Source organism: Micromys minutus, assembly GCF_963924665.1.
Source record: "Micromys minutus genome assembly, chromosome: 27".
NCBI lineage: Eukaryota > Metazoa > Chordata > Mammalia > Rodentia > Muridae > Micromys > Micromys minutus.
This window is the reverse complement of record NC_137962.1, coordinates 39,466,812-39,494,368: the sequence shown is the minus strand read 5'-3', so window position 1 is coordinate 39,494,368 and position 27,557 is coordinate 39,466,812. Positions and strand designations below refer to the sequence as shown.

At 52.4% G+C, this 27,557-nt stretch overlaps 2 protein-coding genes across 3 annotated transcripts; one reads left to right on the top strand and one right to left on the bottom strand.

The window, feature by feature from the left end:
* Positions 1-8,876: 8,876 nt before the first annotated feature.
* On the top strand, positions 8,877-16,801 carry CDC42EP1 (CDC42 effector protein 1). Of its 2 annotated transcripts, XM_080939665.1 has the most exons (4): positions 8,877-9,021; positions 11,421-11,551; positions 13,139-13,875; positions 15,155-16,801. In XM_080939665.1, the coding sequence occupies exons 3-4, from the start codon at positions 13,413-13,415 to the stop codon at positions 15,856-15,858; spliced, it is 1,167 nt and encodes a 388-aa protein (XP_080795791.1). In that variant the 5' UTR covers positions 8,877-9,021; positions 11,421-11,551; positions 13,139-13,412; the 3' UTR covers positions 15,859-16,801. The 2 variants fall into 2 exon arrangements, with proteins under 2 accessions (XP_080795791.1, XP_080795790.1); XM_080939664.1 differs by lacking the exon at positions 11,421-11,551.
* Positions 16,802-16,978: 177 nt separating this feature from the next.
* On the bottom strand, positions 16,979-23,574 carry LGALS2 (galectin 2; the record flags this gene model as incomplete). The annotated part of the gene is made up of 4 exons (XM_080939738.1): positions 16,979-17,122; positions 17,225-17,381; positions 18,228-18,310; positions 23,569-23,574. 4 exons carry the CDS (start codon positions 23,572-23,574, stop codon positions 16,979-16,981), a joined length of 390 nt encoding a protein of 129 aa, XP_080795864.1.
* Positions 23,575-27,557: the final 3,983 nt, after the last annotated feature.

The following is a 27,557-nucleotide window of genomic DNA, read 5'->3' as shown; positions in this document are numbered from 1 at the left end:
TTGGCATTGGAGAAATCACTGAACCTCTGTAGGACTTTGGTCGTTCTCTTTAAACGGGAGAGGGTGAAAGGCATCTAGGAAGGCTGTAGTCACCTGTAGGCACTACAGGAACAAGATATTCACAGGCCCTTCCCTCATGGGGCTGGAGGGAGATTGTGTAATCACTCAGGACAGAGCGAGGCAGAAGTGAGAGGTGGGCTGTGGAGGGAGCCGCAGGGAGGTCACTGAGCTCCAAGGTCTCACAGGGTTCTGAGTGAGCAGATGGCCTTTCTGGTGTTGGCGAGGAGCACTGTAGGCAGGAGGAATGAGTGGCAGTGCAAAGGCCCTGAGACAGAAGGATGTGGGTGTGGCCTAAGCTGAGGAGGCGGAGCAAAAGCCCTGAGACAGAAGAATATGGGTGTGGCCTAAGCTGAGGGGATGGGAGGCGCTGTTGTCATGAGAAGCCTGAGCAGGGTGTACATTCCCAAGACTTCCCCTCCTGCTCAGGGCTCAGGACCCCCGTGTCCCTTCCACTGCTAACCAAATGGCAAGTGTAAGGTGTATTCCCTTGAACTGCGCAGTGGGGCTCACTCTGACCCAACTAGTTCTTGCCTTTGATCCTCCCAGAAGTGAGGTAAGGCAAAGAGGATTTATTACCGTATGTTCATTTGATAAGTGGGGAAACTGAGGCAGGAGGGTCAGAACAGTGATGGTCGCCTACCCAGATCTACTCCCACCGTGGCTAAGCTCAGCCATGTGCGCAAGCAGCCCAGCCCCTGACTAATCCATCCAGCCTAGGCGGACCTTATCCTGCGGTAGTCTCTTGTGTACCCAGTCTTGGCTCCCTGAAAAGCATTTCCCGCCTCATCCCACCCTTCACCCCAGCATCTCCTCTCCAGAACACAGGCTCCACCAGGATGTACCAGTCACTCCCCCCACCCCAGGCTCCAGCAGGCAAAGAATGCGGCCAGAGCCTCCCCCGGGGCAAGCTTTGGCAGGAGACCTCGCTGAGTCAACACAAGGCTGGCTGCAGCTCACACTGCCCACCAGGGCTGCATTAGAGACCCAGAGGGAAGAACTGCAGGCTCCCACCCTCCCTTGCCACAGGACTTCCCCTCCTGCTCAGGGCTCAAGCCAACACGGTTAACTGGTTAACCCTCGAGGGCCTGCTGATAACGCCCTTCCCCAGCTGTGGGACCTCTGGCAAGTCGAAGCAACACTTCTGGGTCTTTCTTTCCTCACCTGTGAGAGACTCATCCTCCTCAGAGCCTTTATGATTTTACAAAGGGTTCTGTACATATAAAACAACAGAAGGTGCGCGTTCCCCTCTGCCAGATGGGAGTGTGAATTCCTGAGTTCAAAGGCAATGGCTTTGTTCTCTTGCCTTCTCTTGACCTGGTGCTTAATGAGTCTGTTGTGATGTGACATGAAGCCTATGACAGAACTGTAAGCGGGGGTGATGGGTGAGGGGGAGCTGTGATTACTATAATGCACACCCCAGCCTGTGTTTGTAAAACAGCTTTCCCAGGTTGCAGCTTTGATGGTAGGCATTATTCTTCCCATTTTACAGACAGACAAACTGAGGTAAGGGAGGGGAAAAAGCTTGCCCAAGAGTCCCAGCTGGGACTAGCTGGAGCCAGGCCTTCTAACACTGAAAGGGGGAACTTCGGGGCCATCTCTGTGTGGCAGGGAGACAGAGGACTGGGATGTGGTTACAAGTGGGACTCTTTCTGACACTTGAGGATTAGGAGAGAGAGCAATGAGCCTGGAGCTTTTCCCGTGCAGCGAGAGGCCACAGACCCATTTCCCAGGGCAATGTTCCCACTGCCCAGTTATGTGAAGCTGCGGAGGAAGTGGCTCCGTCCCCTTGGCCCTGTGGTCCTCCTGGACAATGGCCTGTGAGGATGAGAAAGAAAGTGTTCAGCCAGCCCACCAGGCAGTTTGGAGCAGCAGGGTCCGGCCTCTGACCATCTTCTTCCCGTTACCAGCCTAGCCAGCCGAGCAGGAAGCCAGGAGCCAGCAAGCCTGGTGGGGGTGGGGACGGCGGGGGGGGGGCAGGGGTTTGACAGGGGTGTCACTGGCTGAACCAGGGGCTATGGCAGGGGTGCCACTGAGTTCTGTCCCTGAACCTGCCAGGCCCCTGGGCAGCAGTCCACGGGGATGATGAGGAAGAAGCCTCCTGCACACTTGCACATCTTGGGGCCAGGCTGGGGTGGGGGGCCGGGGAGGGGTATCGAGGAACATGGTGGTGATGATCCGGGCCCAAGCCTGGCCCACAGCCCAAGGGCCTATCTCTCCAGCCAGACTGGACCATGGAGAATAGGCTATTGTTTGTTCTGCCCTTAACGTGTTTCCTGTCCCCCAGGCCCTCCCCTCTCACCCACCCCCTCAAGTGAAGAACAAAGGTCTCCTGGATGTGGACCCCCTCCCCACCCTTCCATCCTGGGCCTGGCCAGCTTGGAAGAATCCAGTCCCATCACCCAGGGGACAATGGGTCACCTGGGCCTGACCCTTTCGGATGTCCTTGCCTCCATCTGCAATAGTAGGAACCTACCCCCCCCCCCATGTTCCTCTGTGTCCATCCATCTATCTGTCCTCCTCAGGGTGGGGCCAAAGAACCAGCCCCACATCCTTCCTCAGCTCCCCACCCCCACACACCGCCCAATGTCTTCTCCTGGAGACAGAGTGGCAATAGGGGTGGGGGGAGTCTTTCTCAACTCCCCCCAACCCCCATTCCCCTGTGGACCAGGGAGTAAGGAACTGGAGCTGAGCCGCCCAGAAAGATCCTCAGGAGAAAATTCATCCAAGATCTCCCCCTTTTCCCAGAGCCTGGAATTCCAGAGGCGTTTCCGGCTGGTCAGCTGTCTCTCAGCTATGCTCTGAGGGCCTCCAGCCCCATGCCATGAAACCCTTGGGATTAGCTCCCGCCTCAGCCCAGCGGTTCTGAAGAGCTTCACACCCAGGCCTGAGAAGATGCAGGGACAGACAGGCTGGAACTCTTCTGTGGTCACCAGGCCCAGCTCTGAGGTTTCAGTTTTCTTCATGGCTCGTCACATACACACATGCAACACATATGCATGGTGTACCCAGCCTGCCTTTCAAGCCTTCTAGTTTGCTCAGCCTCCTGCAACTCTGTCTGGAGTCTCTTCCTCCTCCAGGAAGCATTCCTGGAATTAAGACTCCCTGTGCCCTTACTTGTGAGACGCCCTTGGGGCAAGAAGGCACAACTCAGATCAAAAGCCACTGTGGAAATGAGGTACTGGTGGCTCACACCTTTAATCCCAACACTCAGGAGACAGAGGCAGGTGGATCTCTGTGAGTTCCAGGCCAGCCTGGTCTACAGAGTGAGCTCCAGGACAGCCAGGGCTGTTATACAGAGAAACCTTCTTGAAACCCCAACAACAATGAAAAGACACCCTGTGTGTGCTTGCTAGTCCAGGGTTCCCCTGACCAGTCCCATCCTGAGCTCTCAGTGTCCCCAGCAGTTTACTGTCAACCTTAAGACTCCCCATCAAGTTGACTCTTGGGGCTCTTAGGAGAGAGGAATAAGAGAGACAACGACTCCTTCTGGAAAGTTCCGGAAGGTCTCCTAGCTCCCAGAGCAGTTCCAACCTTCAGGGTCAGCAAGAGGATGAACAGCAACAGCAGCTGATGAGGGAACCCTAGCGACCCTAAGGCCAGGGATCACGTCACACAGGGTCCCCACATTCTCAGCATACCTCAGTACCTCTCTCCACCCGGTGGCCAGGCTGGTATCCTATACCGAGCCAGGCCATAAAGCACCCTTAGGTGTGATCAAGCTCCCCTCTGTAATGGAAGTTTCTGGTTGTGTCCCGTGATGTGATAAGCCTACACACACCTATTTCTCCTCAGCTTCACCTCCCCCAGTTCAAATGCCACCACCTTCTCCAAGAAGCCTCCCTGGCAGTGCCACATCTCCTGATCCCTTTGACCTTTAACCTCTTGTCTTCCCTACCAGCCTCCACCCCTAGGGAAAGCACCCACTGCTCACCCTCCCTCCAGTCACCGCAAGTCTCAGCCCGGGGTGGCCCAGCTCCCAGTGGCCCTTCCCTTGGCACTTGTGGGTTGAATTCTACCACTTAGAACAACTAAATGACACCATCAGACACCCTTCCCCGGGCACAACCACAGGACCAACCATGACATAAGACTGTCCAACTGAGGCTGGGGTAAGGGGTCTGTGTGCTGAAGGTCACACTGCCCCTGGCAGACAGTGCTGAGATTTGAACCACACTTTGCCTGACTTAGAAATGTGTTCCAGGCGAGGGGCTGGAGAGATGACTCCCCAGCTAAGAGCTGCTCTTCCTGAGGACCCAGGTTTGATTCCCAGCACTACATGGTGGCTCACAATCTTCTGTTAACTCCAGTTCCAGGGGATCCGACATCCCCATGGACTTGGCAGGTACCAGGCACATAAGTGGTTTGCAGATGTTCATGGAGGCAAAGCATACATACATGTAAAATGAAAAAAAATAAAGAGTTTAAAAAATTAAATAAAAAATAAAAGAGGCGGGGCATGCTGGCACACACCTTTAGTCTCGGCACCCAGAGGCAGAGGCAGGTGGAGCTCTGTGAGTTCGAAGCTAGCCTGGTCTACAGTGTGAGTTCCAGGACAACCAGGGCTACAGAAAAACCCTGTCTCAAAAAACAAACAAATAGTAAATGAGAGAGAGAGAGCGAGAGAGAGAGAGAGAGAGAGAGAGAGAGAGAGAGGAAGAGAGAGAGAGATCCTAGGGCTGGGCATGGTAGTACATGCTTTTAGTCCCAGAACGTGTAAATTCAAGGCTAGCCTAGTCTACATAGTGAGTTCTAGGCCAGCCAATGCTTCATGCATAGAGACCTGTTGCAGTAAATATTAAAAAACATAAAATGATTTATCTCTTTATCAGCCCTGAGGTCTCAGGCCCGACCCTGATAAGGAGCAGCAGGCATCCGGTCCAAGCTGCCACCTGGATCTCACTCCGTTCTCACAACTCCCTTCCCTGGCGGTTTTCTATGGCCTGTTCTCCGCCTCTGTCCCAGGGTGTTTCTGTACCCCAAAGACCCACTAACACAACTGTACAGCCCGATAGCTTTTCATACAGGTTTATATATTCAACTCTCAATCCACAAACCCTCTACACATCAAATAGACAAAGATACAAACAGCCCTTCTATATGAGATATTAGACCTATAAAATCCTTAATGTTCATAGCCTTTTAACACCAATCAACATCACCTGGGTCCTTGGGAACCTCCATCTTGCCACGACCTTCACCCTCTGTCCTCTGACCTCCTCAGACCTCTCTGCCCTCTCCACCTCCCTCCCACCCAGGCACTGGCCTTTCTTTATTTTACTAATTAAATGGGAAGGTTCAGTTGGAGTCATATGACTAGGTAGCCCTTCTTGGGGAAGTGGAATTAACATTAAAATACAAACAGCTTCAGGACAATCAGCAGAGACCTGGTCCTGTGTCTTATGTTTTAGAAGGGAAAGCATGGGGTGTAGACACCCCAGTGCTCCCATGCCAGTATTCCCCTATGTGTAAGGAGATCTCATAGCACAAAAGTATTGGAAACCCCAATGCTGTTTCCTCCCCCCTGGAGTATCCATGGGCTCCTGAGGGACAAGATGCCTGTCTTTGTGAGGTTGGGTCCAGGCTGAGGACCATTTCCCAAACATGCCAGGAGTACAGAGTAAACATCATCTCACTGAACTCTCCCTGGCAAGTAGATGCTCCCATGGAGGCCAGACCATGGTAGTGTAGCTTGAGAAATGGCTTCTGCAGCCTTAAAGTGGCTCATCAGTGGGCATAACACGTGTGTGTGTGTGTGTGTGTGTGTGTGTGTGTGTGTGTGTGCCAGAGGTTTGGTCCCCTGCAGAAAGCCAACAGGGAGTCTGTCAGGGGATCGCTGAGTGGAGAGTAAACATTGAACTGGATACACAGCCTGGTGGCCAGATAGGGTAGTGGTCAGGGATGCTAGAAAGAGAATAGACACCTAGGGAGAAGAAGCATCCATGGGCCGGTGGGTGGAGGGCAGATGGGTGACTAGGAGGTGACTGGAGGAGGTAGGAGGTTGGGTGAGTGGATGGGTATATAGGTTGTGGATCAAGAGGTGGGTGGGCAGAGGGTGAGGAGGGAGGGGATAGGTATCCAGGCGGCTGGTTAAACCAGCCTTTGCACCCGTGGGTGGATGGACCCCAGGACACATAGGACACAGAAACCCTAAACCTGTGAGAAAAATAAACTGGACAGCAATCCAGCCAGACTGTGGAGTTGAAGGAAGGCAGGGCTGACAGACACGGCCAAGCCAACTCAAAGCTCTCTGCTCTCTACAAAAGGTTGCCTCAAGTGGGAAGTACCGCCCCCCTTCCTAGAGATCTCCCTGCTCAGACATACTTTCTTCCCATAAATTCCCATCCCAGTCTGTAAGGGTGAAGTCAGGGCAGCTGAGCCCTGAGCGTGTAGAGCCCTGAGGCTTGGTGTCTTTAGTACAGGAGAATCCCAGGCAGCTCTGGTCGGCAGCGGCTCCCCTTCCTTTCCCCAGCTGGGAGCCATTTGTTCTGCATCCTTCATGGTAATTAGGGCTCTGGTGACTTAACTCCTGCACTTCTGGCACAGCCTTGGAGGCAGACCAGGGACTTCAGAGAAGGACACCAGAAAGGGGTGACCCTGACCCTTCTTTTCCATTTTCCAGAGGAAACTGAGTCAGGAGTGGGACTGGGAGTAGTGAATGCAGCCTACAGAGAGATAGACTTACCTAGAGACAACCTACATATGTAGGCAAGCCCCTCCACCCCCACCCCACCCAGCTCACCCTCAGTTCCCCCATCTGCACAATGGGGAGAGAATGTCTGGCCCCAAGATTGCCATACAGCCAGCTAGGAGAGGGGAAGTAGCCAGAATCTGGTCCAGAAGCTGGGGAAGTTCTAAACCTCTGTGCCTGGGTACAGAGGATGGTACAAGCGTGGAGGAGAAGACTTGTATCCAGACAGCTTTCTCAGTTGGCTGTGGTGGTGCAAACCTTTACTCCCAGGACTCCAGAGGCAGGGGCAGATAGATCTCTGTGAGTTCAAGGCCAGCCTGGTCTATATAATGAGTTGATGCTGTCTCAACAAACAAAAACAAAGACAGCTTTCTGGGCAGCCTCTCTGGGCTTGCAACACACCCTCAGGTATGGTAAATGTGTGCCCTGGAGCTAGACCCATTTTAAAGAGAAGTCATCCCTGTGCCTACAGCTAGCCTGACACCCTGGGTCTTCACTGAGCCAAATATTCTGAGCTGCTCCAGGAACCCTCTGACTGGAGGGATAAGTTGTTTTCCCGGCTAACCAGAGCACCTTTGAGAATGAAAACAAGGGGTACGGCTAATCACACTGGGACAAACAGGAAATGCGGTCATCCTGCCGATGGAGTTGGCTCTGTGCGAGTCACTTCACTTTTTTGCAAAATGGACACAATGACAGGGTTGTCCCCACAGGACTGCCACGGAGAGTAAATGTGATCACACATGGTATGCACTGGGTGCTCAATAAAAGCTCAGAGGTTTCCTTCATTGCACCTGGGCACACACAGACACATGGACACAGTTCTCTCCACAGTGTTCCAGCCTCCTCCTCATCCATGAGGTTTGGTGCCTCCCAGTCTTTGGAACACTGTTTCCAATTCCTCTGGGCTGCCCTGGGAGAAAGACCTGGAACCACCTTATCTCATCTTATCTGCAGGCCACTGGTATGCTTTGTGCCCCGGTTTCTTCATCTGTTGAGGATTTAGACTGCCAACCCTGTTCTGTGAGTGAGCCAGACCCGAGAGCTTGCCTCCTTCCTCTCCTGTCCTCATGGCCCACAGGGACGGTACCGCTCGGCTCCATCACTGCCTCGGCGGTCAAAGCCTTTGCCCACACAGTCAGTCCAGTGTGAGCTCCCGGTCCTCTGCATCTCTGTAGACTTAACCTGGCTTCCGTCTCCTTCAGGGAACCTTGCTGAATACCTCACTCCAGACAACCTTAAGGACCAGTCCTGCCATACTCCCGTCTGTCCTCACAGAAATCTCAGAGGATACACGAAGTAGGGGGGAAAGGATCTGTCTTCTCTTCTTGAGCACAGTTGGCTGTGTATCTCCTTTGAAGTAGGGGGGCCTCACTAAAGGTTTCTAAGGTGTGACCTCATTTACCTGCTCAGCAACTCTCCTAGTTGTTAGAGTGGGGAGCAGGAGATAATGTAATATCAGATGTCTGGTTTGATAACTCCACTTTATAGTAGGTGTGTGTGTGTGTGTGTGTGTGTGTTTCTGGGAATAGAACTTCCATCCTCTGGAAGAGGATGAAGCACTTAACTGCGGAGCCATCTCTCCAGTCCCACGGGGAAACTGAGACACTTGAAAGGCAAGGAGGAACAAGGGCCACCCCAGCTTTAGGGTCCATGAGATTATCACTTGCTACACTACACCCCTAAACATGGTGGTGGGCAATAATGGCCTCTTCCCCAGAGCAGCTAAATGTTCCGCTGGCACCCCACGGGGCTTCTATTGGGTTGCCAGGAATGGGGGCAGGAGAAAATGGGAAAGAATGAATGCCCCACACTTTAAAAAAAAAACAAAAAACCCAAAGAGTCTTCTGGCCAATTTCTCCCGCTCCAGCAGAGGCTGGAGGCCCAGGACAGAGCTGTCAATCCTGGACTCCCCGAGGTCATCTAAGGAGCAGTGGGCTGCAAAGAGTCCCAGCGGCCTCCTCTGGGCAGTCCGGGCTCAGGACAGAGCGAACATTCCCGAGGTCGCCCCGCCTAGGGGCGGTGGGCAGGGGCCTGGCCTGGCTTGGCATCCCCGCCGCGCCACTGCAGCCCTCGCGGCGTGGCCAGCCCGGGAGGGGGCGCGGCCGCCGCGGGCGGAGCAGGGGCGGAGGGAGCCCGCAGCCCGCCCCCGCCCCGGGATTCGGCCGCCTAGCCCGCGGCCAGGGCGGCGCAGACCGGCCCAGCGACTCTCGGGCAGCGCAGGGACGCGCCGCCGCGCCCGCCCCTGGACCCCCCAGGCTCGACGACACGAGGTAATCGTGGGCGCGGGCCGGGGAGTGCGCACTGTCCTGGGCGCGGAGGGCGTGCGGGGCCAAGCCGTAGAAGGCCGGGACGTTCAAACTTCTCGGGTGGTTTTGTCACGTTGCGGGAGGACTCAGGGCACCGGAACCGAAGGGCAGCACAGTATACCGGGACGCGGGGCAGAGGGCGAGCCCAGGGCCGTCTGCCGCATTCCTTCGTGGGCTGCGGAAGGGAAGGGACCCCAGGGCCTCTCGGCGACGCCAGCGCAAGAGCGGGAAGCTGGGGGTGGGGTGGGGGAGACGGACGATGGGGACAGGGCACCCTGCCCCCTCCCCAGCTGCATTCCAGGCTGGAGCAGCGGATGAGGTCATCCCGTCCGGTTCCCTTCTGGCCAAGGCAGCCGCTGCCCTCGGCCCGCGCTGGACGGGAGCGAGGGACTCTCCCCAAGTCTCCCTTCTGAGGTCCCCAGAAGAGAATGTTTCCTGGTTGAAGTTTTTCCTGGACTTCCCAATCCCAACTGATTCTGCCCTTGGCCCAACTATGCAAGACTCGCCAAGTTTGAAGGCCATTTTCTAGACCGGGAAACTGAGGCTGAGAGCACAGCAGTGGAGTGGAGGGCTGTTCAGTTTTAACTTGGGGTGCTGGGGCAAGAAGACTTCTTAGTCGGTAGTGTCCTACAAGTTAATACCACCACTGAGGCAGGACGGTCACAATTTCGACGTCAGCCTGGGTTATATATGTGCAGCAAGTCTTTGTCAACAAGAAGATCTTGTCACATCTCTCCTCTCACTTTCCCGACTTGCTCTCTCCGATCCTACCGGCAGTGAAATTCAGAGATGGGGATGGTGACTCTGAGTAGCTTGCTTTAGTTTCCCGGTCTTTCACCCCAGAGTGCTGGACTTTGAAGGGATACCCCTGGAGGACTGAGGACTAATAATCTCAAATGTCATAGATTGGGGAAATGGGGAAAATAGGAAGCAACAGAATTCCAAAGTTCAGTGTTGATATCAAAGAGCCTTGGTCCCCCACCCCAGGTGGCTGCCCGGGAGGTGGGGCTCTGCAAGGAATGGCTCCTCCGCTCACCCCCTTTCCCACCATCGGAGTGGCTTCTCTTACCCCACTTCCTTGCCTCCAAATCCACCCTATTATCCTCTGAGTGAATGGAACTGGCCAAAGCCCCCAAAACTTGTTCCTGTGGTCATTACTACCGAGGGAGCCCTGGCCACGTGCCCAAGCCATTTGCACAGTAAGTCTCACCGTGGCCACTCTTGCCCAGGTCACAGATGCCGAAGTGCAGAGCCTGGGTCCCACTCCCCCCCCTGCTTCCTTATTTCTGCCATTTCCACTCAGACTGCAAGGCAGTTCTGCCAGCGAGCAAGCTCCAGAGTTCCTGCTGTTTTTGTTCTGTGGTCTGGATCTCACTCCAGCCCCCCCCAACCGTGCGCGAGGGGGGGGGGTGGGGGGGTATTTCCTGGGCCTTTGAGAAGAAAGTTCCCAGTACCTTAATACCTAGTGCAGGGGGACCACCCAAAGGCCAGCAACAGTCTGGTGAGCACCGAGTAGTAGGTGGCTGGAATGAAAGATGCCTCTTATCCGTGAAACGTTAGATTTGAACCCAGACCTGCTCTGCTCCAGGATAGGAGAACGGAGTGTCTCCATCTTCTGTCCCCCTCCTCCCTTCTCTGGCAGAGGCTCTTCCTGCCTTCTCCACTGGAAGACAGAAACAGTAGCAGATGTTGAGCAAGGGCTCTCTGCCTCAAATGAACGTAGAGGATACTATCCAGAGATGCCCAAAGACATTTGGGAGGTGGCTTCATCATAGGCTTGGTCAGGGGGTGAGATGGGGACAGGACCCCTCTCCCTGGAAGAAACTCGTAAGTTGGAAGATCTGGTGGGGGGAGGGCACGTGTTCACACGGTAGGCATGGTTCACACATGGCACGGTTGACCTTTCCAAGTGCCATTTTGCAGACTTCACAACTCCTTCCCCTAAAGACTAGTTTTTATCGGGCTGGGCTGGGAGAGCTGGCCAGTGTTTACCTGCCACGGGACCTTGGATGGGTCTTTTGCCAGGCCAGAGGCCCTGTCAGCCTTCTTTGTAGCCTGAGCCAGCCTTCTGGCCTCAAGGGAGTTCTGGAGACTCATCTGATGACATCATGTCATTGGTTGGCCAACAGCAAGGCAGAGTGCTTTATAACTTCAGCAAACATTCCACAAGGACCTCTTGGTGCTGGGGGTGCCAGGGAAAGGGATGATTCAGAATCCCCCCCCAGTGGGGGGAGGAGGAGCTAGGGTTGGAGGAGGATCCAGTGGTAGGAAGGAAGAGAATGTAGTCCCGAAACAAAGCAAGCTTTGTCCAGTTCTCTTTGTTTTATCTTCTTAGTTAACCTATTTTGAATTTCAAATAACAGAATGGACGGCTGCGCCGAGAATATTTTCGCTTGGAGGCGGTGTGGCCGGGACTGAGAAATTTGGAAAGAAAAAAGAAAAAAAAAAAGAAACGAAGTTGAAACCCAGGTCTAGATCTTTATCAGCTGAGCAGGTGTGTGGAGGTGACTTGCCCAAGGTCACAGGTTGAGGACTCTAAGTCCCCAGCCTACTCTACCCGCTCAGAAGGTGCCAGGGGGGTGGTCCTTTGGCTGGAAGGTTATCTCAGCTAGTGATTAGGCTGGCCACGTGCTGAGTTCTGGGAGGGAGAGAGGCAGGAAAATCCAGGCATGGCCCCACCCTCACGGGGCTCAGGGAAACAAGACTGGGCCCCAAAAGCTGGTGAAAGCTTAGGTGAGTCAGAGGCTCCGAGTTCAAGTTGGGACTAGCTTTTTGATGGGACCTTGAGCAAGCTTGGCCCTCACTGGGTCACCGAAAATTAGAGTTCAGGGTATAGGATCCCAAATGCTCTCCAACCCCATAGGGAAGGAGAAAGAGGACACAGATGGACCAGATGAGAAGGTAGGACAGCAGAGGAACCATGAGGGCTCAGAAGGTACATTGGTAGGTAGGTAGTAGCCTTTGGCACCCACAGGACTTTCTCACACCCCCCCCCCAAAAAAAAACTTTCCCCAACAGCAAACACTCCTATATCAACCTGACAAACAGATAAAGCCCTATCCGGCAGGCCTTCTCAGAGCCTTGAGTCAGCTCAAGCATGCAGGAGACAGCTGGAAAAAGCCACTTTTGACCACAGGGTCCCTTTTCCAGGAAGCACCTTGGAGGCAGAGGCTTCTGAGGAACGTCAGCGCTGGCTGGCTGTGAGGCAGGCTGTGTACACAGCCATTCGAAAGACCTTGGCAGGACGCCTCCTTTCTCCTGACCTCCCCAGGTAGAATAGATTTGAACCCACAGAGAACTGAAACTTGCCAGCAAGAGGCATGTAGCCTGGGGTCCAGGGTCGCTCGTACCGGGAGCCCAGTTCCCAGTTTCTCACTCCTGCCCTCGTGCCTGCCTCCAGCAGGTCTAGGGTCCGAGTCCTCTGACTTGTGCAGGAGCGCCATTGGCACCTCACCCGAAGGTCTTCTGTAGAGATCGATCAGTCATTTTTTTGCTTCGCTGATGCCCACTGTGAACTCAAAACAGAATGGCGTCTTTGTGCCTGGTCCACACAGTGGATTCAGAGGCTGCCATCCACTCGGCCTGTTCGCAAACTCTGGTGTGCACTTGTGTGGGTGTGCACGTGTCCAGGTGCTCATATAAGCCAGTGGAGGACACTGGATGCCCCAATCTGTCACCCTTGCTTAGTCCCCAGAGACGGAGTCACTTACTAAACCTGAAACTTGTGGTTTTGTTTTTTTGAAAGCTAGACTATTCTATAATCCTCCTGTCTCTGTCCCTCCCAAACACTGGGATTACAGGCACATGCAACTATGCCCAACTTTTCGTGGGTATTGGGGAGCCAAACTCGGGTCCTCGGGCTTGCTCAGGAAGCATTCCCTCACTCAGTCACACCCTGCCCCCCACCTCCAGCTCCTTCTTGAACTTCCTACACAAGCACTGTGGACCCTCCTTTGTGTGTTCTCGTCAAGGATCTGCGTGGTGTTGGGCGGCCTCGTTTGTTCTGTGGGGTAGCCACTGTTTGGACTAGGGTTTCCTCTTCTGCTGACAGGGCCACACTGTTGTCTTTTTTCCCTCCCAGGTGTCCACTCCAGGGCAGGAACCACCCTCTTCTCCTGCCACCTTTGATCAGCCTCACCAGGATCAGGAGCACGGCCTCTGGGAGAGAGAACCAATAGACCCCCCTCAGCCTCAGCACTGGGGACAGACAGTGCCTTAATAGTCAGTAGTGCCTTCTGCTTGGCCGCTTCACCAAGAGGAAGGGCCTGAGAAGAATCCTTCTGAGAAGAGTCCAGACTGCCATCTTCCCTTGCCCCAAGGTGGCATGGACTAGCAGTTGTAAGCAAGCAAAGCTGATGCCCGGCCCCCAGGGGGGCACAGGAGCCCCCACCATGAGCCTGGGCAAGCTGTCTCCTGTGGGATGGGTGTCCAGTTCCCACGGAAAGAGACGCCTGACAGCAGACATGATCAGCCCCCCACTTGGGGACTTCCGCCACACCATGCACGTGGGCCGCGGTGGCGATGTCTTCGGCGATACCTCCTTTCTCAGCAACCATGGAGGCCGCTCTGGAAACACCCACCGCTCACCCCGAAGTTTCCTGGCCAGGAAGCTCCAGCAGGTGCGCAGAGCCGGGATGCCACCTCGGAGGATGGCTTCCCCAGCTGCAACGTCACCTGCACCACCTCCCATCTCACCCATCATCAAGAATGCCATCTCCCTGCCGCAGCTCAACCAGGCCACCTATGACAGCCTGGTGGTGGGCAAGCTCAGCTTTGACAGCACTCCGGCTAGCTCCACGGATGGCCGCTCTGGTTACGGTGAGGAACTGGGTTCAGTCTTTTCTCTACTGTTGAGATTCAAGCCCAGAGAGATTCTGCTAAGCCTCTAGATCAGCCTTTTCCCACAGATGTTTAATTTCCCAGTGGGAGTCTGGCCCCCCATTCTAGGCTGAGGATGAAGGGGGTGAGGTGTCATTAGGCCTTATGACACAGAGGCTGAGTCAGATATGGATGTGTTTGTGTCTTAACAGTTAAAACTCTCTCTGTGTGTGACTTTCACAAGCCTTTTTTCCCATCTCTGGACTCTGTGGCCAGACCTCCCCTTCCTGGCTCCTAACCATTAAGCAACCCCAGCGTCAGAGAGTGTCAGCTCTAAGCCCACTCTGGTTTCTAGTTCTTGTTCTTCCGACTGCAGTAAGCACGTGGACCCCCAAGCTCCAATCTTCACCTCTATGGGTCCCCTAGTCTCACTGTTAGGATTCAGTGACATCATGAGGCCAGTCTGATCCACGTAGTTCCAGAACAGCCTGGACGACTACATCCTGAGACCCCCATCTTAAAATGCACAAGACACGCATGGAGTGAAATCACACAAGCACTGGGCTGCTTCATAGCCGGTGCGAGGGGCAGAAGCTGTTATTTGATCAAAGGCTCCTGTAACTTGGCAAACTGACCCAGGTGTGAATGCCACCTGGGTCTCAGCAGGACAACTCACCAGGAGACTGTGGGTTGTGGCTGCCCCCTCATGGTCATGTTGTGCATTACAGTCTTGCTGCCCCTATAGATACAAGGGACTCCCATCACCTGTGTCAGGCCTGGGAGTCCAGGGAGCAAGAGTTGGGCTTGTAAACTTGTGCCTGTCCTGAGAGCTTGTGACTTTCTCTGCTCTGGCCTGGCTTCTGGTTCTTTCCTGTCCCCATGGATCAACTCAGGTGCTGTGAGTTTACCTGCAGCCATTGGTCAGCGTCAGAACCAGGAGCCATGGCCCAAGTTCACACCAGGGACTGGGTATCAAGACTCAAGCTGCAAATATAGTTCCTCCCCGACAGACTAGCTTTGGACGATGTCGCTCATGCCAGACTGAACTTCCATGGTTCTTATTTGCTCTTCTGCAAGTTAGGTTTGGGTTAGTTCCAGAGAGAGAGACCATAGGAGGCTATGGGGTCCTTACATTAGAAAAAAACAGGCAAAATGGAAGCCAGCAAGGGGTACAGGTTACCAAGAGCCACACTGTAGGTCAGGGTGGTCCTGACTCTTTGTCTCCAAGAACAGGCTAGGGACCCCACTACCCCTGACCTTCTCCCCATTTCTCTGCTAGGCCTGGAGTCGGGGTTCTGCACCATCTCACGCCTGCCTCGTGTGGAAAAGCACAGCCGTGAACGTGACCCGGACCCTTCTCAAGACCGAGAGCAAAGTTCTTTTCCCTCTGAGCCTAACCCTGAGCTTCGACGCTCTGACTCTCTCTTGTCCTTCCGTTTTGACCTTGACCTTGGACCCTCACTTCTCAGTGAGCTGCTGGGGGTCATGAGCCTTTCAGAAGCCTCGGCAGCTGAGAGCTCAGCCCCTGCTGCCAACCCCCCTGCTCCTGCAGCCAACCCTGCCCCGACTGCAAAACCCCTAGCCCATGCTATAACCTCTCTAGACGCTGTGACAAGCCTTCCAGACCCTGCTACAAGCTCCCCATCCCGTGGACATTTCCCCAATGGGGTAACTGCTGTATTGGCTCCTGTGGCTGAGGTAAAGCCCAGTCCTGTGGGAGAGGGTCCCCAGGTACCCTCCAACATGGCCTTTGACAGGCGCGGAGCCAGCTGGAGGGCCAGCCGGGCTAGCCGACATTACAGTGAGATAGATGCTCGGAGGGAGCTAGCAGGGGTGCTACCCCAAGTCCATGGCTCCTGGGAGAGTCTGAATGAAGAATGGAGCGCACCACCGGCCAGCGGCAGGGCTCCTGTGCCCAGCACAGTGCAGGTCAATGCCTTTGAGTTTGCTGATGCTGAGGAGGATGACGAGGTCAAGGTGTAAGGGACTGGCCATGGCTCTAGGTCCTGCCAGCCTCAGGGCTCACAGAGGACAGAGGGACTGAGTTCATTTGCCTAATGACCACATCTGTCCTCAAGATGTGGTCAGCTGCCCAATAGGAGTTGCCCCAAATTCTTCCAGGTCTATGCAAGGCAGCCATGGGTGAGGGGTGAGTCCCTGCTGATCTGACCCAACTCCCTCTACTGCCCCAAGGCCCACTAGCCCTTCAGTCATAACCTATGCCACCCCCTGTGGCCTGACAGTATGGCCTTTGTGCCCTGGGATGCTTTCCTGGTAGAGTGGGGGTGGAGCAAGGCCCACACAGGGCCATTGTCTGAGTGGGTCTGCCTGTCCCTGCTCATTGAGGGCTGCAGCAGAAAGCCACCACTGTGTTCTCAATAGCCCGGTTCCAGGCTCCTCCTTAGTTCCCAGAGAAAGGTCAGGTGTGACCTCGAAGTAGATTCTATCTTCTGTGTACCCCAGAGCTTCCTCCCATGCCTGATTGTAAACATTTTCCTGTTAAGATCTGTCTGCCCAAGGAGGCAGGCCTTGGCCCCTGCCGAGGTGTGCTTTCCCCTCCTGGGAGTTTGGAAAGTTGAGGACCCCCTTTCAGCGGCCCCCCTCCAGCTAAGAGAAGGGGGGCCAGACGAGGTAATGAGTAACCAGCCTGGAATGTTCAACGATAAGCCCAGGTGGGACCCTTATCTGCGGTTCCTGGAACACCCTGGCCCCAGGTGCCAGGAGCCAGTACCTGCCCCATAATCCCATGGGGTAGCTTGGCAGGTGCTCAGATTACCAGGAGGGAGACAGGCTCCCATGCACAGGGTGGCTCAGAAGCACCTCCCCGTCCTCTCGGCAACTCTATATCCTGTGCCTCAGTTTCCTCCCCTGCACTAGAGACAGGATCGTTAACCTGCATGGGAAGTGCTAACAGTACTTGCTGTGAAATAATAAATGTAGATTCTTTTATTTGACCTTGACCTTGGGGTAGGGGGTTACTCTGAGGAGCAGGAGCTGAGGGTGAACCCCCGTGGGGAAGTACAGAGCCTAAAGGCTTGGGGGTGGGGACTTGCTGGAAGGCTGGCTGAAGCTGGTTTGGGGCTAAGATCTTCTGAGGAGATGCTCACTCGAGCTTAAAGGAGGAGATCTGGAGACCGTCCATGCTTAGGTAGTGAAGGTGGTTGTGGCCAAGTCTGTTGGGGAAGCTCAGCACATGTCCATTTGGTAGGGTCACCTTGAATTCTTTATCTTGGAAGGCAAGGGTGATCTGCAAGGGGAAGAAGGCATGTTAGAGGAGTCTGGGAAGGTTCCCGACAGGTGCCTGGTAGTACTCTACAGCTTGGGGCAGGAGGGCCGCCTTTGGGCTCACCTTGACCTCCGACCCTGGACTGAAACAATTATCTTCTCGTTGCTCTTGTCCCCAGCTGCCACCGTCATGAGTGTTGAGGACGATGGTGGATTCATTGAAGCGAGGGTTAAAATGCAGGTTCAGCGTTTCTTTCCCCTGGCCTAGGTTTATGGTGAAGCTGTAGGAAGTGACAGGGAGAAGGGCTTAAGACAGGGCCTTTGGTTGACCACAAGCTAGGAGAGTAAAGGAAGATGTTGTCATTGAGGTCTATGCTAGGCTTTGCATTTTAGTGAGTGCTCTGCTTGGAATAGGCTCAGAGGCTGTTGACGCAGTGTCTAGGGCCGGGGGAAGCACTTGAAGCACTGTCACCAGAGGGACATGGGTAAGGGTAGATGGCTCGGCAGGATCACTATAGAGGAGCCTGGGTTGAACATAACGAGCCCTTGAAAGTCGTTCTGGGTGTGGGATTCCATCTTGGGTAGAGGTTCTCAGACCAAGGATATCTGTGTGTTTCTGCAAACAAGAGACCTGGGTCGGAAAGGACTGCTTCTCTTAGCTCTTACTCTGTGTGCCTGCCTGCCACCTTCCTAACCAAGAATGGCTAGAGGTTTGTCATAAGAGTACACTAATCAGCCTTGACTGGACGACAGGGTAGGGTGGGGGGGATGCTCAGATGGGGAACCAGGCGAGACCTTTGCTGCCCCCTAGTGGCTGTTTCTGGTTAGAGTCACAGGATCTGGTTTAGAGGGCGTTGCGTGGGAGGATGTATACAACTTCAGTACGGTGCAGGCTCCAGACCTGCCCGGCCAGGCAGAGCCCCCTCCTTCTCCATCTGCCCTTTTGGTGGCAATTGAGACAAGGAACAGCACAGTTTCAGTTTTGACATTCTGAAGCTTAGATGCAAAGGCTGTTCCTAATAGGAGCCACCCACCCGGGGGTGTGGTGAGGAGCATACAAAAAAAGATTGGCTCCTTCCTGAATCTTTGAGGGTCCCAGTCTTCAGCCATCCCCACATCTTGCTCACCGGTCAACATTACTGTGGATCTTGCCTTTGATCTTCAGGGACATCCCTGATTTCATGTTCAGGTTTGTGACCTCAAATTTCTCCTAGAGCAACACAACGCTTTTGTTAGACCCACAGGGAACCATGAGAGGGACCTATCAGCCTGCTCCCACTCACCATCCTGGATGACTCCGTTCCCTCTCTGCCCTCACAGAGACCACAGCATTCTGACTCAGGCTTCCCAGAGCCCTCTTTCCCTCTGCTGGTTTTCCTCCACCCCACAACCCAAAAGGAAACTGGCTAGGACCCGGAGGTTCACGGAACGAATAGCCTGATGTTTGCTGGTGTAGTTTCCCGTTGTTCAAGGAACACACTTCCCTCAGCCGACCCAAACCATCGTGTCATGCAAAAGGACCATGTTGGGCTGGGTGTGATGGTACCTGCCTTGATTCCTGCTCTTGGGAGGCAGAAGCAGACACGTTTCTGTGAGCTTGAGGTCAGCCTAATCTACGTTAGCAAGTTCCAGGCCAGCCAGAGCTACAGAGTGAAACCCTATTTCCACAAACAAGCCAAGAACAACACAATGCAATGCAATCCAAGTGTGGGGAGGTAGAGTCAGGAGGATCCTGGGACTCCCGGACCAAGCAGTCCGGCCTAATTGGCTAAATTTAAGTTCCAGACTAGAGAGAGACCTTGTCTCAAAGGAAGTGAAGAGAATTTCCTGGGGGTGACAGCTAAGGTTGTGTGTGTGCTCACCCCCTTCCACATGCAGTCATGCACATACAGTAAAAAAGAGAATACTCAGAATACATTATGTGCAAGCATACAATTGTCAAATTGTTAGCAAATCAGGGCTGGGATGTGGCTAAGTGGTAGAGCATTTGCAGTGTCCACTGTGTGACAGATGCTGAAGGAGACATCACCCCGCCCTGCCCAGACCAGTGGCAGACATCTTGAAACAGGTTGCTGGAAGTTCAGCATCCAGTTTGGGAGGCCCAAGATCAGTCAGGGCCTGAGCCACATGGCAGAAATGAGGGTAGCCACCCTGCCTGTTTATCCAGCTGTTTCTGTGCTCCCGCCACCAATCAAGGCATTGGCAGTTCATGGCAGCTGACTCCTCCATCCTTGATGGTTGAAAGGGGAAAGCTGAGTTTTCTAAGGCTATGAAAGGTCCATCTTCCACACTCGTGACCAGAGAGTGACAGCTGAGCTGAGCAGCTCCTACAGGCAGCATTTCTGTGCTGTGGGGTTCTGCTTATTGACTTACTGTCTGGATTCTTCTTTTATTATATATATTTTTCATTGTATGAATGTTTTGCCTGCATGGATACCATAGACATGTCTGGAGCCCGTAAAGACCAGAAGAGGACATCAAATGTCCCTGAAACTGGAGTTACAGGTGGTCGTGAGCTACCATGAGATTCGAACCTGGGTCCTCCTGGAAGAGTACCCAGTGCTCTTAACTGCTGAGCCACCTTTCCAGCCCCTTGACTTGTTGTATTCCGTTGGCAAGCATCACCACAGATTCCTGAGTCAACTCCCCTGTGTGTGTTGGGGGTTGGCAAGTCGGGGGTAAAGCCAAGAGCACAGCTCTGGGAGGGCTGTCTGTCCATTCTCACTACAAAGAAGGATGGAAGACTGATTCACGAGCAAGGGATGTTTTATACCTAGCCCAGATATCTTCTCTTACTACATGTAGCCCAGGCTGGCTTTGAACTGATGATCTTACGATGACTTCCTAAGTGCTTTGATTATAGGCATGAGCCATGGAGCTGAACTGAGGGGGTAGATTTAAAACAAAGGGTAGAAGTGGTGGCAAATGCCTTTAATCCAGACACTTGGAGGGCAGAGGCAGGGGGATCTCTTTGGTGAGTTTTTGGTTTCTTAAAAAAAAAAAAAAACCCACAGAAATACTTTAAAAATATGTTTTTATTTTAATCCCAGGTGTGGGATATGGGGCTGCCTGAGACCATCCACAGCAGATGTCTATGATTTGCCTCGTGCTCTAGCTGAGGCGAGATTTTGCCAGCTGCATTTTCTGAGTCTGTGTGACACAGAACACTGAGGTATATAAATGCTAGAGCCTCGAAAGGTGGGGGTTGTTTGGGGTTGCTGTTGGCCACCGTTTGTTATGTAGTTGTGGTCAAAGAAGAAATAACAAGAAGAAGAAATTAGATATCCTGATGGTGAAGACCAAACTTGCTCCAAAGGAACCTTAATCCCCCTAATCAGGAAAACGTAGTGTAATGATAACATTGCCCTCGTTCTGACCCCTGACTCTATTCAGGGATTTCTTTCCTTTCCTCTGTTCTTTCTTCTCTCTTACCTAATGTTAGGGGTTGAAAGGGTGGGAGAAAGAAGAACCCACAAAGTAACTAACAATAGTTACAGATCTCTGTGAGTTCAAGACCAGCCTGATCTACAAAAGAAGTTCTAGGGCAGCCAGAGCTGTTACACAGAGAAAACCCAACTAAAAAATAAAATAAAATATAGGGAACATTTAGTCTGGGAGTGGAATCTGTTGGCAAAGACATTTCAGTAGCAAGCACTGTAGAACAGGGTCCCAGACCTGTCTCTAGGGAATGGGGGTAGGCAGGTGTCTCTTTGGGACATCCTGTGTGCTTTTAGATGGCTCACAGTTTCCCTGGTCTCTCCTCTATAGAACCTTGAGGTTCTTCCTAGATGGCCACTTAGGGCCAAGAGATCTGGAGTTGGGAAGTGAAACAGCCCCTGTACTACTCTGGATGTAGCCAGACAAACACTGTTCTCTTAAGGCTCTTGGAAGCAGAACTATCCCAGGGATATGAGTTGATCCAGAAAGGACAGCTCACGGTTCCTCCCAGAGGAACTAAGCATCAGAGGCATGAAAAGGTGACACTTACACATTCTCAGTGTGTGTGCACCCATGCCAGTCCCCAGGAAACCTCGTCATCCACCCTACCCTGGCTTCCTGGGATGGGTGGAATGAGCAAGGGGACACCTCATCTTTATATCTCTGACTTCCTGGCTAGAACAGCAGACCCAGGGCCTTGTCCTGACTCAACAAAGCCTAAGACCAGAGAGATAGAAGGTAAAGTCAGGTGGGAGCTGGGCAGGTCATAGGTGGTAGGGCTGGAAAGGGTGGGAAGGACCAAATCCCAGCTCTACCTCTAGCCAACCATGTGACTTGGGGCCAGCCTTACCCTACTGGGCCTGGGTTCCCCACTGGTGCTATGAAGTGGTTATCTGGAAGGAGAAAGAAAAAAGCAAAAAGAGTTGAGATGGCTAAAGTAGAAAAAGCCAAGGGAGTTGTCTGAGCCACAAAGGGGCTTCCTGAGAGGCAGAGTCAAGGATATCATATCCCTTCCAGCAGTGACACCCAGTCATAGAGAGATCTAGCACATGGCCTATATGGCTTGGGTAGTACCATTTGCCACATACACACATGCACACGCATGCACACACACACACACACATACACACACACACACATGCATCCTACCTGGCATCTGCTAATGTGGTCTGCTTAGAAATATGGCTTTGACACAATATAATATGTTTTCATCTTGGTCTAGGATAGGTCCTAAATCCACTGTAACTAATTTTCTACATTTAAAAGGAAGAGAACTGGCCCAGGGGGATAGCTTGCTTGGTAAGAGCACTAACTGCTCTTGTAGATGACCCAGGTTTAGTTCCCAGCATCCACATAGTGGCTCATGATCATCCATAATTTCAGTTCTGGGAATCCCAGTGCCTTCGTCTGACCTCTATGTACCAGGAATGCACATGGTATAGTCTCTCTCTCTCTCTCTCTCTCACACACACACACACACACACACACCAAAACACACATATATACACATCTGTGTGCACAGGCAAAACACACACGAATATCTATATCTACATATATCATCTCAAAGCGGGTACAGAAACACACCCCCAAAGGGAAGGCTATGCAGAGGGGGCAAAACCTGTAGTTCCAAAGCTCCCAGAGATGGTACCTATGGGTGCCAAGCACCTACAGGAAACTGGAGTAGATAAATAAACTGCCTCCCTGAAGGCTCTACTGCAGGGAGTGCCAGGCCCTGCCCACCCTGGATTCCAGACTTGGCCAAGACCATGAGAAAAATCACTATGGTGGTGAGCCCCCTATTTTGAAGTTGTTTGTTCTAATAGCCCTAGGAAATGAGCCTATCATCTAAACTCCAGAGGGTGCCATGTGGTCCTCTCCTGTACACATTAGGGGGGACCAATTTCCAGAGAGAGGGACATCAACTTGTCCGAAGTCATATCAGAAGCTTCAGAGGAGTCAGGTTGGAGCACAGGCTCTTGAGTGTATGCAGTACCTTGCAATATGTAGATAACAGTCTCCTGTAATTTCATCTTGAGCCTGTTCCCTCTCTCCATCCTTCCCTCCCTCCCTTCCTTTTCTTTCTTTTTTTTTTTTTTTTTAAAGCTTTATTCATTTTATATAAGTACACCGTAGCTGTCTTCAGACACACACACACAACATTACAGATGGTTTTGAGCCACCATGTGGTTGCTGGGAATTGAACTCAGGACCTTTGGAGTTAAGAGTACTCAGTCAGTACTCTTAACTGCTGAGCCATTTCTCCAGCCCCTTTTCTTTCTTTCAACAGGATTTCAGTATATAGCTGGAACTCATGTACACCAGGGTGGCCTCAAACTCAGAGACCCACCTTGAATACTGGGCTTTGTGGATCGCACCATCACATGCAGCTTACACAGTGCCAGAGATCAAACCCAGGGCTACATGCACGTTGGACGAGCACTTTACCCACAGAGCTAGAGTCCGTGTAGTTCCTTTGGAAACATGCTGTTTCCTGGTGCTGGAGATCCGCTCCAGGGCCCTGCACCTGCTAAATCATTGCACATGCTCTATCATTGGTCTGGACCTTTCCACCAGCCCCTTAACTTCAACTCCTCATCTTTACGAGACTCAAGAGAGGTCGGTAGTCATAATTAATATGACTACTTCCGTCTTTGCAGAGGGAAAGACAAGTCCTGGCCCTGAACCTGGTGATAACAGAGAAACAGATAGCTTCAGTGCTAAGGGGTTGAGAGATTATCCACCAACTCCTTTTTTCTGGTTTTGGAGACAGGATCTCTCAACATAGCTCTGGCTGTCCTGGAACTCTCTCTGTAGACGGGGCTGTCCTTGAATTCACAGAAATCTGCCTCTCTAGTGCTGGGATTAAAGGCATGTGCCACCAGGCTTGCAATGCAGATTTCTTTGTGATTCTCCTGGAGACTCTGAGACAAAGAGGAGGGTGGTAATAACAGACCCCAAAACACCCCAACACACACACTCAAGCAGACAAATGAGTGGAGGGAAGTGGGCCCAGAGGACCAGCATCCTCACCGACATGGTGACAGCTCCTGGCCACAGCTCTCCCAGTTGCTCCTAGAGGCTTGTGCTCAAGGTATCCTCTCTTGGTCAGGCTTATAATCCCAGAATATTACACATTAACTACCCCAAGGCCATAAATAAGGACTTTGGACCTTTATCTCCTAATATCTTCTGACTTGCATATGCAAGCACTAGACAAACAGGAAGACGGCTCCTCGTTCATTCTGCCTCCAGATCCTGAGCATCCCTCTGGTCCCTCTTCCGGCAATCCCACCAGCCTCCACGGTCAGTACTCCACAAAGCCCAAGGGAGGAGGCCCTCATACCACCCCACGCAAACCACAAACACCCCAATCTTGGCAGGCCATCCAACCTCCTTGCTGAGCCCAACTCCTACAACCACAGAAAGGCAGGCTGGCTCTGTAAAAAGTGTCCATGTTTCTAATTTTCAGTGTATCGTGAGTCATGGGAAGGCTTTTTTTCCTGTCTCATCCATGCCTTCTCTGATTATACATATAAGCTGTTTCTTTTTCTTCTTCTTGTGAAATAGAGTCTGACCATTTAGCCCAAGTTAGCCTTGAACTCTATCCTTCTGCTTCTGCTCCAAGTGCCGGGATGACAGGCAGGAAACACACTTTTTGTTTCCAAAGTGATGCTTGCTAGACTCAAAGAAACATCTAGGGCTAGTGAGATGGCTCAGAGGATAAAAGTGCTTGCTGCCAAGCCTTAACCACCCTGGGTTTGATTCCCTGAGCTCACATGATGGAAGAAAGAACCGATTCTTTCAAGTTGTCCCATTCTGACCTCTACACATGTACCATGACACACATGCACACACAAGTAAGTATGATTTAAGCGCTTAAAAACAGGCAGAAGTAAGACGCCCAAAGTAGATCATTCTGTGAGGGCTGGGTGGTTCAGTGGTGCAGTGTATACTCAGGATGCACACACATCCTGTGGCTTCCATCCCTAGCACCACACACAAAACAGTGGGTTCTTCTGGGACACAGACCAAATATGCAGAAGGGAACCAAGGGCTCAGGATGCTGGAGTTTATGTGCTTCATCCTTTATTTCTATGAGTTTTGTGGTGGTTGGGCTCCATATATACTGTCAATATAAAATCCAACGCAGTTCCTCTGCTGGGAGGGAACCTGTGCTCTGTCTGTCTTTCCAGCAGGTTTGGATCTGAGGCATGTCTACAGTTATCTGTCCTCCCTCATGTGGGAGCACTGAGGCATGTCTACAGTTATCTGTCCTCCCTCATGTGGGAGCACTGAGGCTCACAGATCTCCACTTCAGACCCAGGCATCACTGGCTGTGAAGTACTCCAACTCTCCGAGGCTTGGCTCAGGGAACCCATGTCCTACCTCTGAGCATCTCCATCCATCACAATCTGCCCCCATTAAAAATGTTGCTCCATCGCTCCCCCAACAACCTCCACAGGGCACATTCCCAGAAACAGAACTTTGCCAGTGCTCTGGACTAGCAACCCACAGAGGCTTCCATCCAAGTTGGCAGTGACTGTGCCGGGCAGGGTACTGGGAGACCAGCAGCCCTGCTGAGCCCCGTGTGGTGCCAGGAGCTGGTGGGTGGCTCACTGCCCAGTGCTCCCATCAGACGCCACCTTCAGTGCCAAGCCAGGAGGGGAGTGGTTGATTTCCTTATTTTACCCACAAGGAAATGAACTGCTTCTCAGCCTTTCTCCCAGGAGCCCAAAGGAGATAAGACATTTGAAAATGCAATAAAAAGTAGACCTGGTGCTCCTCTGAGGACAGCATTAACTCCCGCTTACCACAGATGTTGTGGAAAGTGGACAGAAAGAGAACAGAAAGTTCATGTGTCTGAAGATTTTGCAGCCAGAGGTATGCAACAATACATAAGGCTGTGTGTGCCTTTCTGGCTATATTTTATTGTTTCCTTGTTTTTGATACAGGGTGTGACTCTAACCCAGGTTGGCCTAGGATTCACTAGCTAACCTCAGGCTGCCATGAGTTTATCGTCCTGCCCCAGGCTCCCAGGAGCTGGGGTTACAAGTGTGTGTAACCAAGCCAAGGTTGCATGTATATTTTATATCAATCATGTGTGTGTATATGTGTGTGTGGTATGTATATGTGTGTATGGTCCATGCATACACGCATGTGGAGCACACATCCACACTCATGGATTTGGAAGGCAGAGGAGCACATGAGGCCCTTCCTCCACCGCTCTCTGTCTTATGCCTTGAAACATCTCACAGAGCCACAAGCTCTTCTTTTTGGCAAAGCTGGCTGACCAGCAAGTCCACGGCATCCTCCTGCCTCCACGCTCCAGTGATGGGAGGAAGCATGCACGGTCATGTGGGTGCTGGGGATTTGAACTTGGATCCTCAGGTTCTCAGAGCAAGTGCTCTTACACATTGAGCCGTCTCTCCCAGACGTCTCTAGCCCCTACACACACACTTTTGTAAGATCCCCTCCACGCACATCACTGGACCTGTGATTTGCTTCTAACTGAAAGAGTTATGATACACTAGTGATAGGCTGTCATGGCCAAAACTAGTGCTGGGGTCTGAATGTTCGCCCCAAACCTCATGGTGAATTCATTGTCTTCAGCTGAGCAGAGTGGTACAGGCCTATTATTCCAAGGCTTGAGAGAATCAAGACTTCAAAGTCTGTCTTTGGCTACATGGTAGGTGGGGGCCAGCCTGGGCTGCTAAAGACTTAATCTCAGAAAAAAAAAAAAAATGCCATTGGGTCAGATTACGAGGCTAGGCCTTGAAGAGACAGTTAGGCCACCTAATCACCTAGTAGATTAATGCCAGAATGGGCTTCTAATAAAAGTGTGGGCTGGGCCCAACTTCCTCCCTGCCTGCCATATGTTCTCTTGTTCTGGGCTATGTTATGACACAGCACAAGGACCTTATCCTGGTGCAGTGGCACAGTAGCAATCTTAAGGACTTCCTAGCCTCCGGGACACTGGGAGTAAACATCTCTTGTCAAGCTTTGGTCTGTGGTATTCTGAAATGGCAGCAAAAAGTGGATTAAGACAAGAATATTGCCAAAGGACTGTTCTCCCCATCCTTATTCTGGTACAAGCCCCACCGCCCTGTTGTAAGGCTCCCAACATAAAGGCCTGTGTGCCAAAGAACTGAAGTCTCCATCTACACACAGCCTCAAGCCACACTGGGGCTCTTGGCCTTGGGTCTGACCCCACTTTAGCCAGGAATGGCCAGCTCAGTGACATCCCCTTGCAGCCTGGTAAGAGATCCGAGCCAGAGGCATGACAGGCTTATCAACCCCTTCTAGGGTTCCTACAGAAACTGTGAGAAATGTAATGTTTTTGAGACAGGGAGTCTTTACATAGCTCTGACTGTCCTGGAACTCAATATGTAATCCAGGCTGGCCTCAAACTCATAGAGGTCTGCTCGTCTCTGCCCCGTAAGCGCTAAAATTAAAGGCATGAGCCACAACGGCTGGCGAGAAATCCTTATCTTAAATCTCTACATTTGGGTAGAGTCATCCCCCGAAAATAAATGAATACACACAGTCTCTCCCCACTTAAAGCTTGGGGAGAGAAACGCTGCTCAGGAGGTGGAAGGGCCCTCTGCCCAGGGTTATTCCCACACAGCTGTGTTCTGAGTGGGTTTGATTTTGAGCTGTTTTGTGGGTTTCTTTTTCCATGAGTAGGTACAGAGGTGTTTATGTGTATATATGCTTGCATGTGTGTGGGCAAACATATATGTAGTGTAAGGGGTGTGTGTACATGTAGAGGCTCAAGGCTGACCTGAGACATCTTCCTGGATCACTCTTCACTTTATATGTGGAGGTAGGTTGGGCTTTTGTGGGTTCCGGGTTCCAGACTCCAGCCTTCATGCTGGTATGGGAAATGTTTCATCAGCTGAGCCATCCCCCCAGCTTTTGAAATGGGGTCTCACTAATTGTGCCTAGGCTGGCCTGGAACTCTTGGTCCACCTGCCTTAGGTTCCTGAGCGCCAGGCTAAATGAACCTTTAGACACCTGTC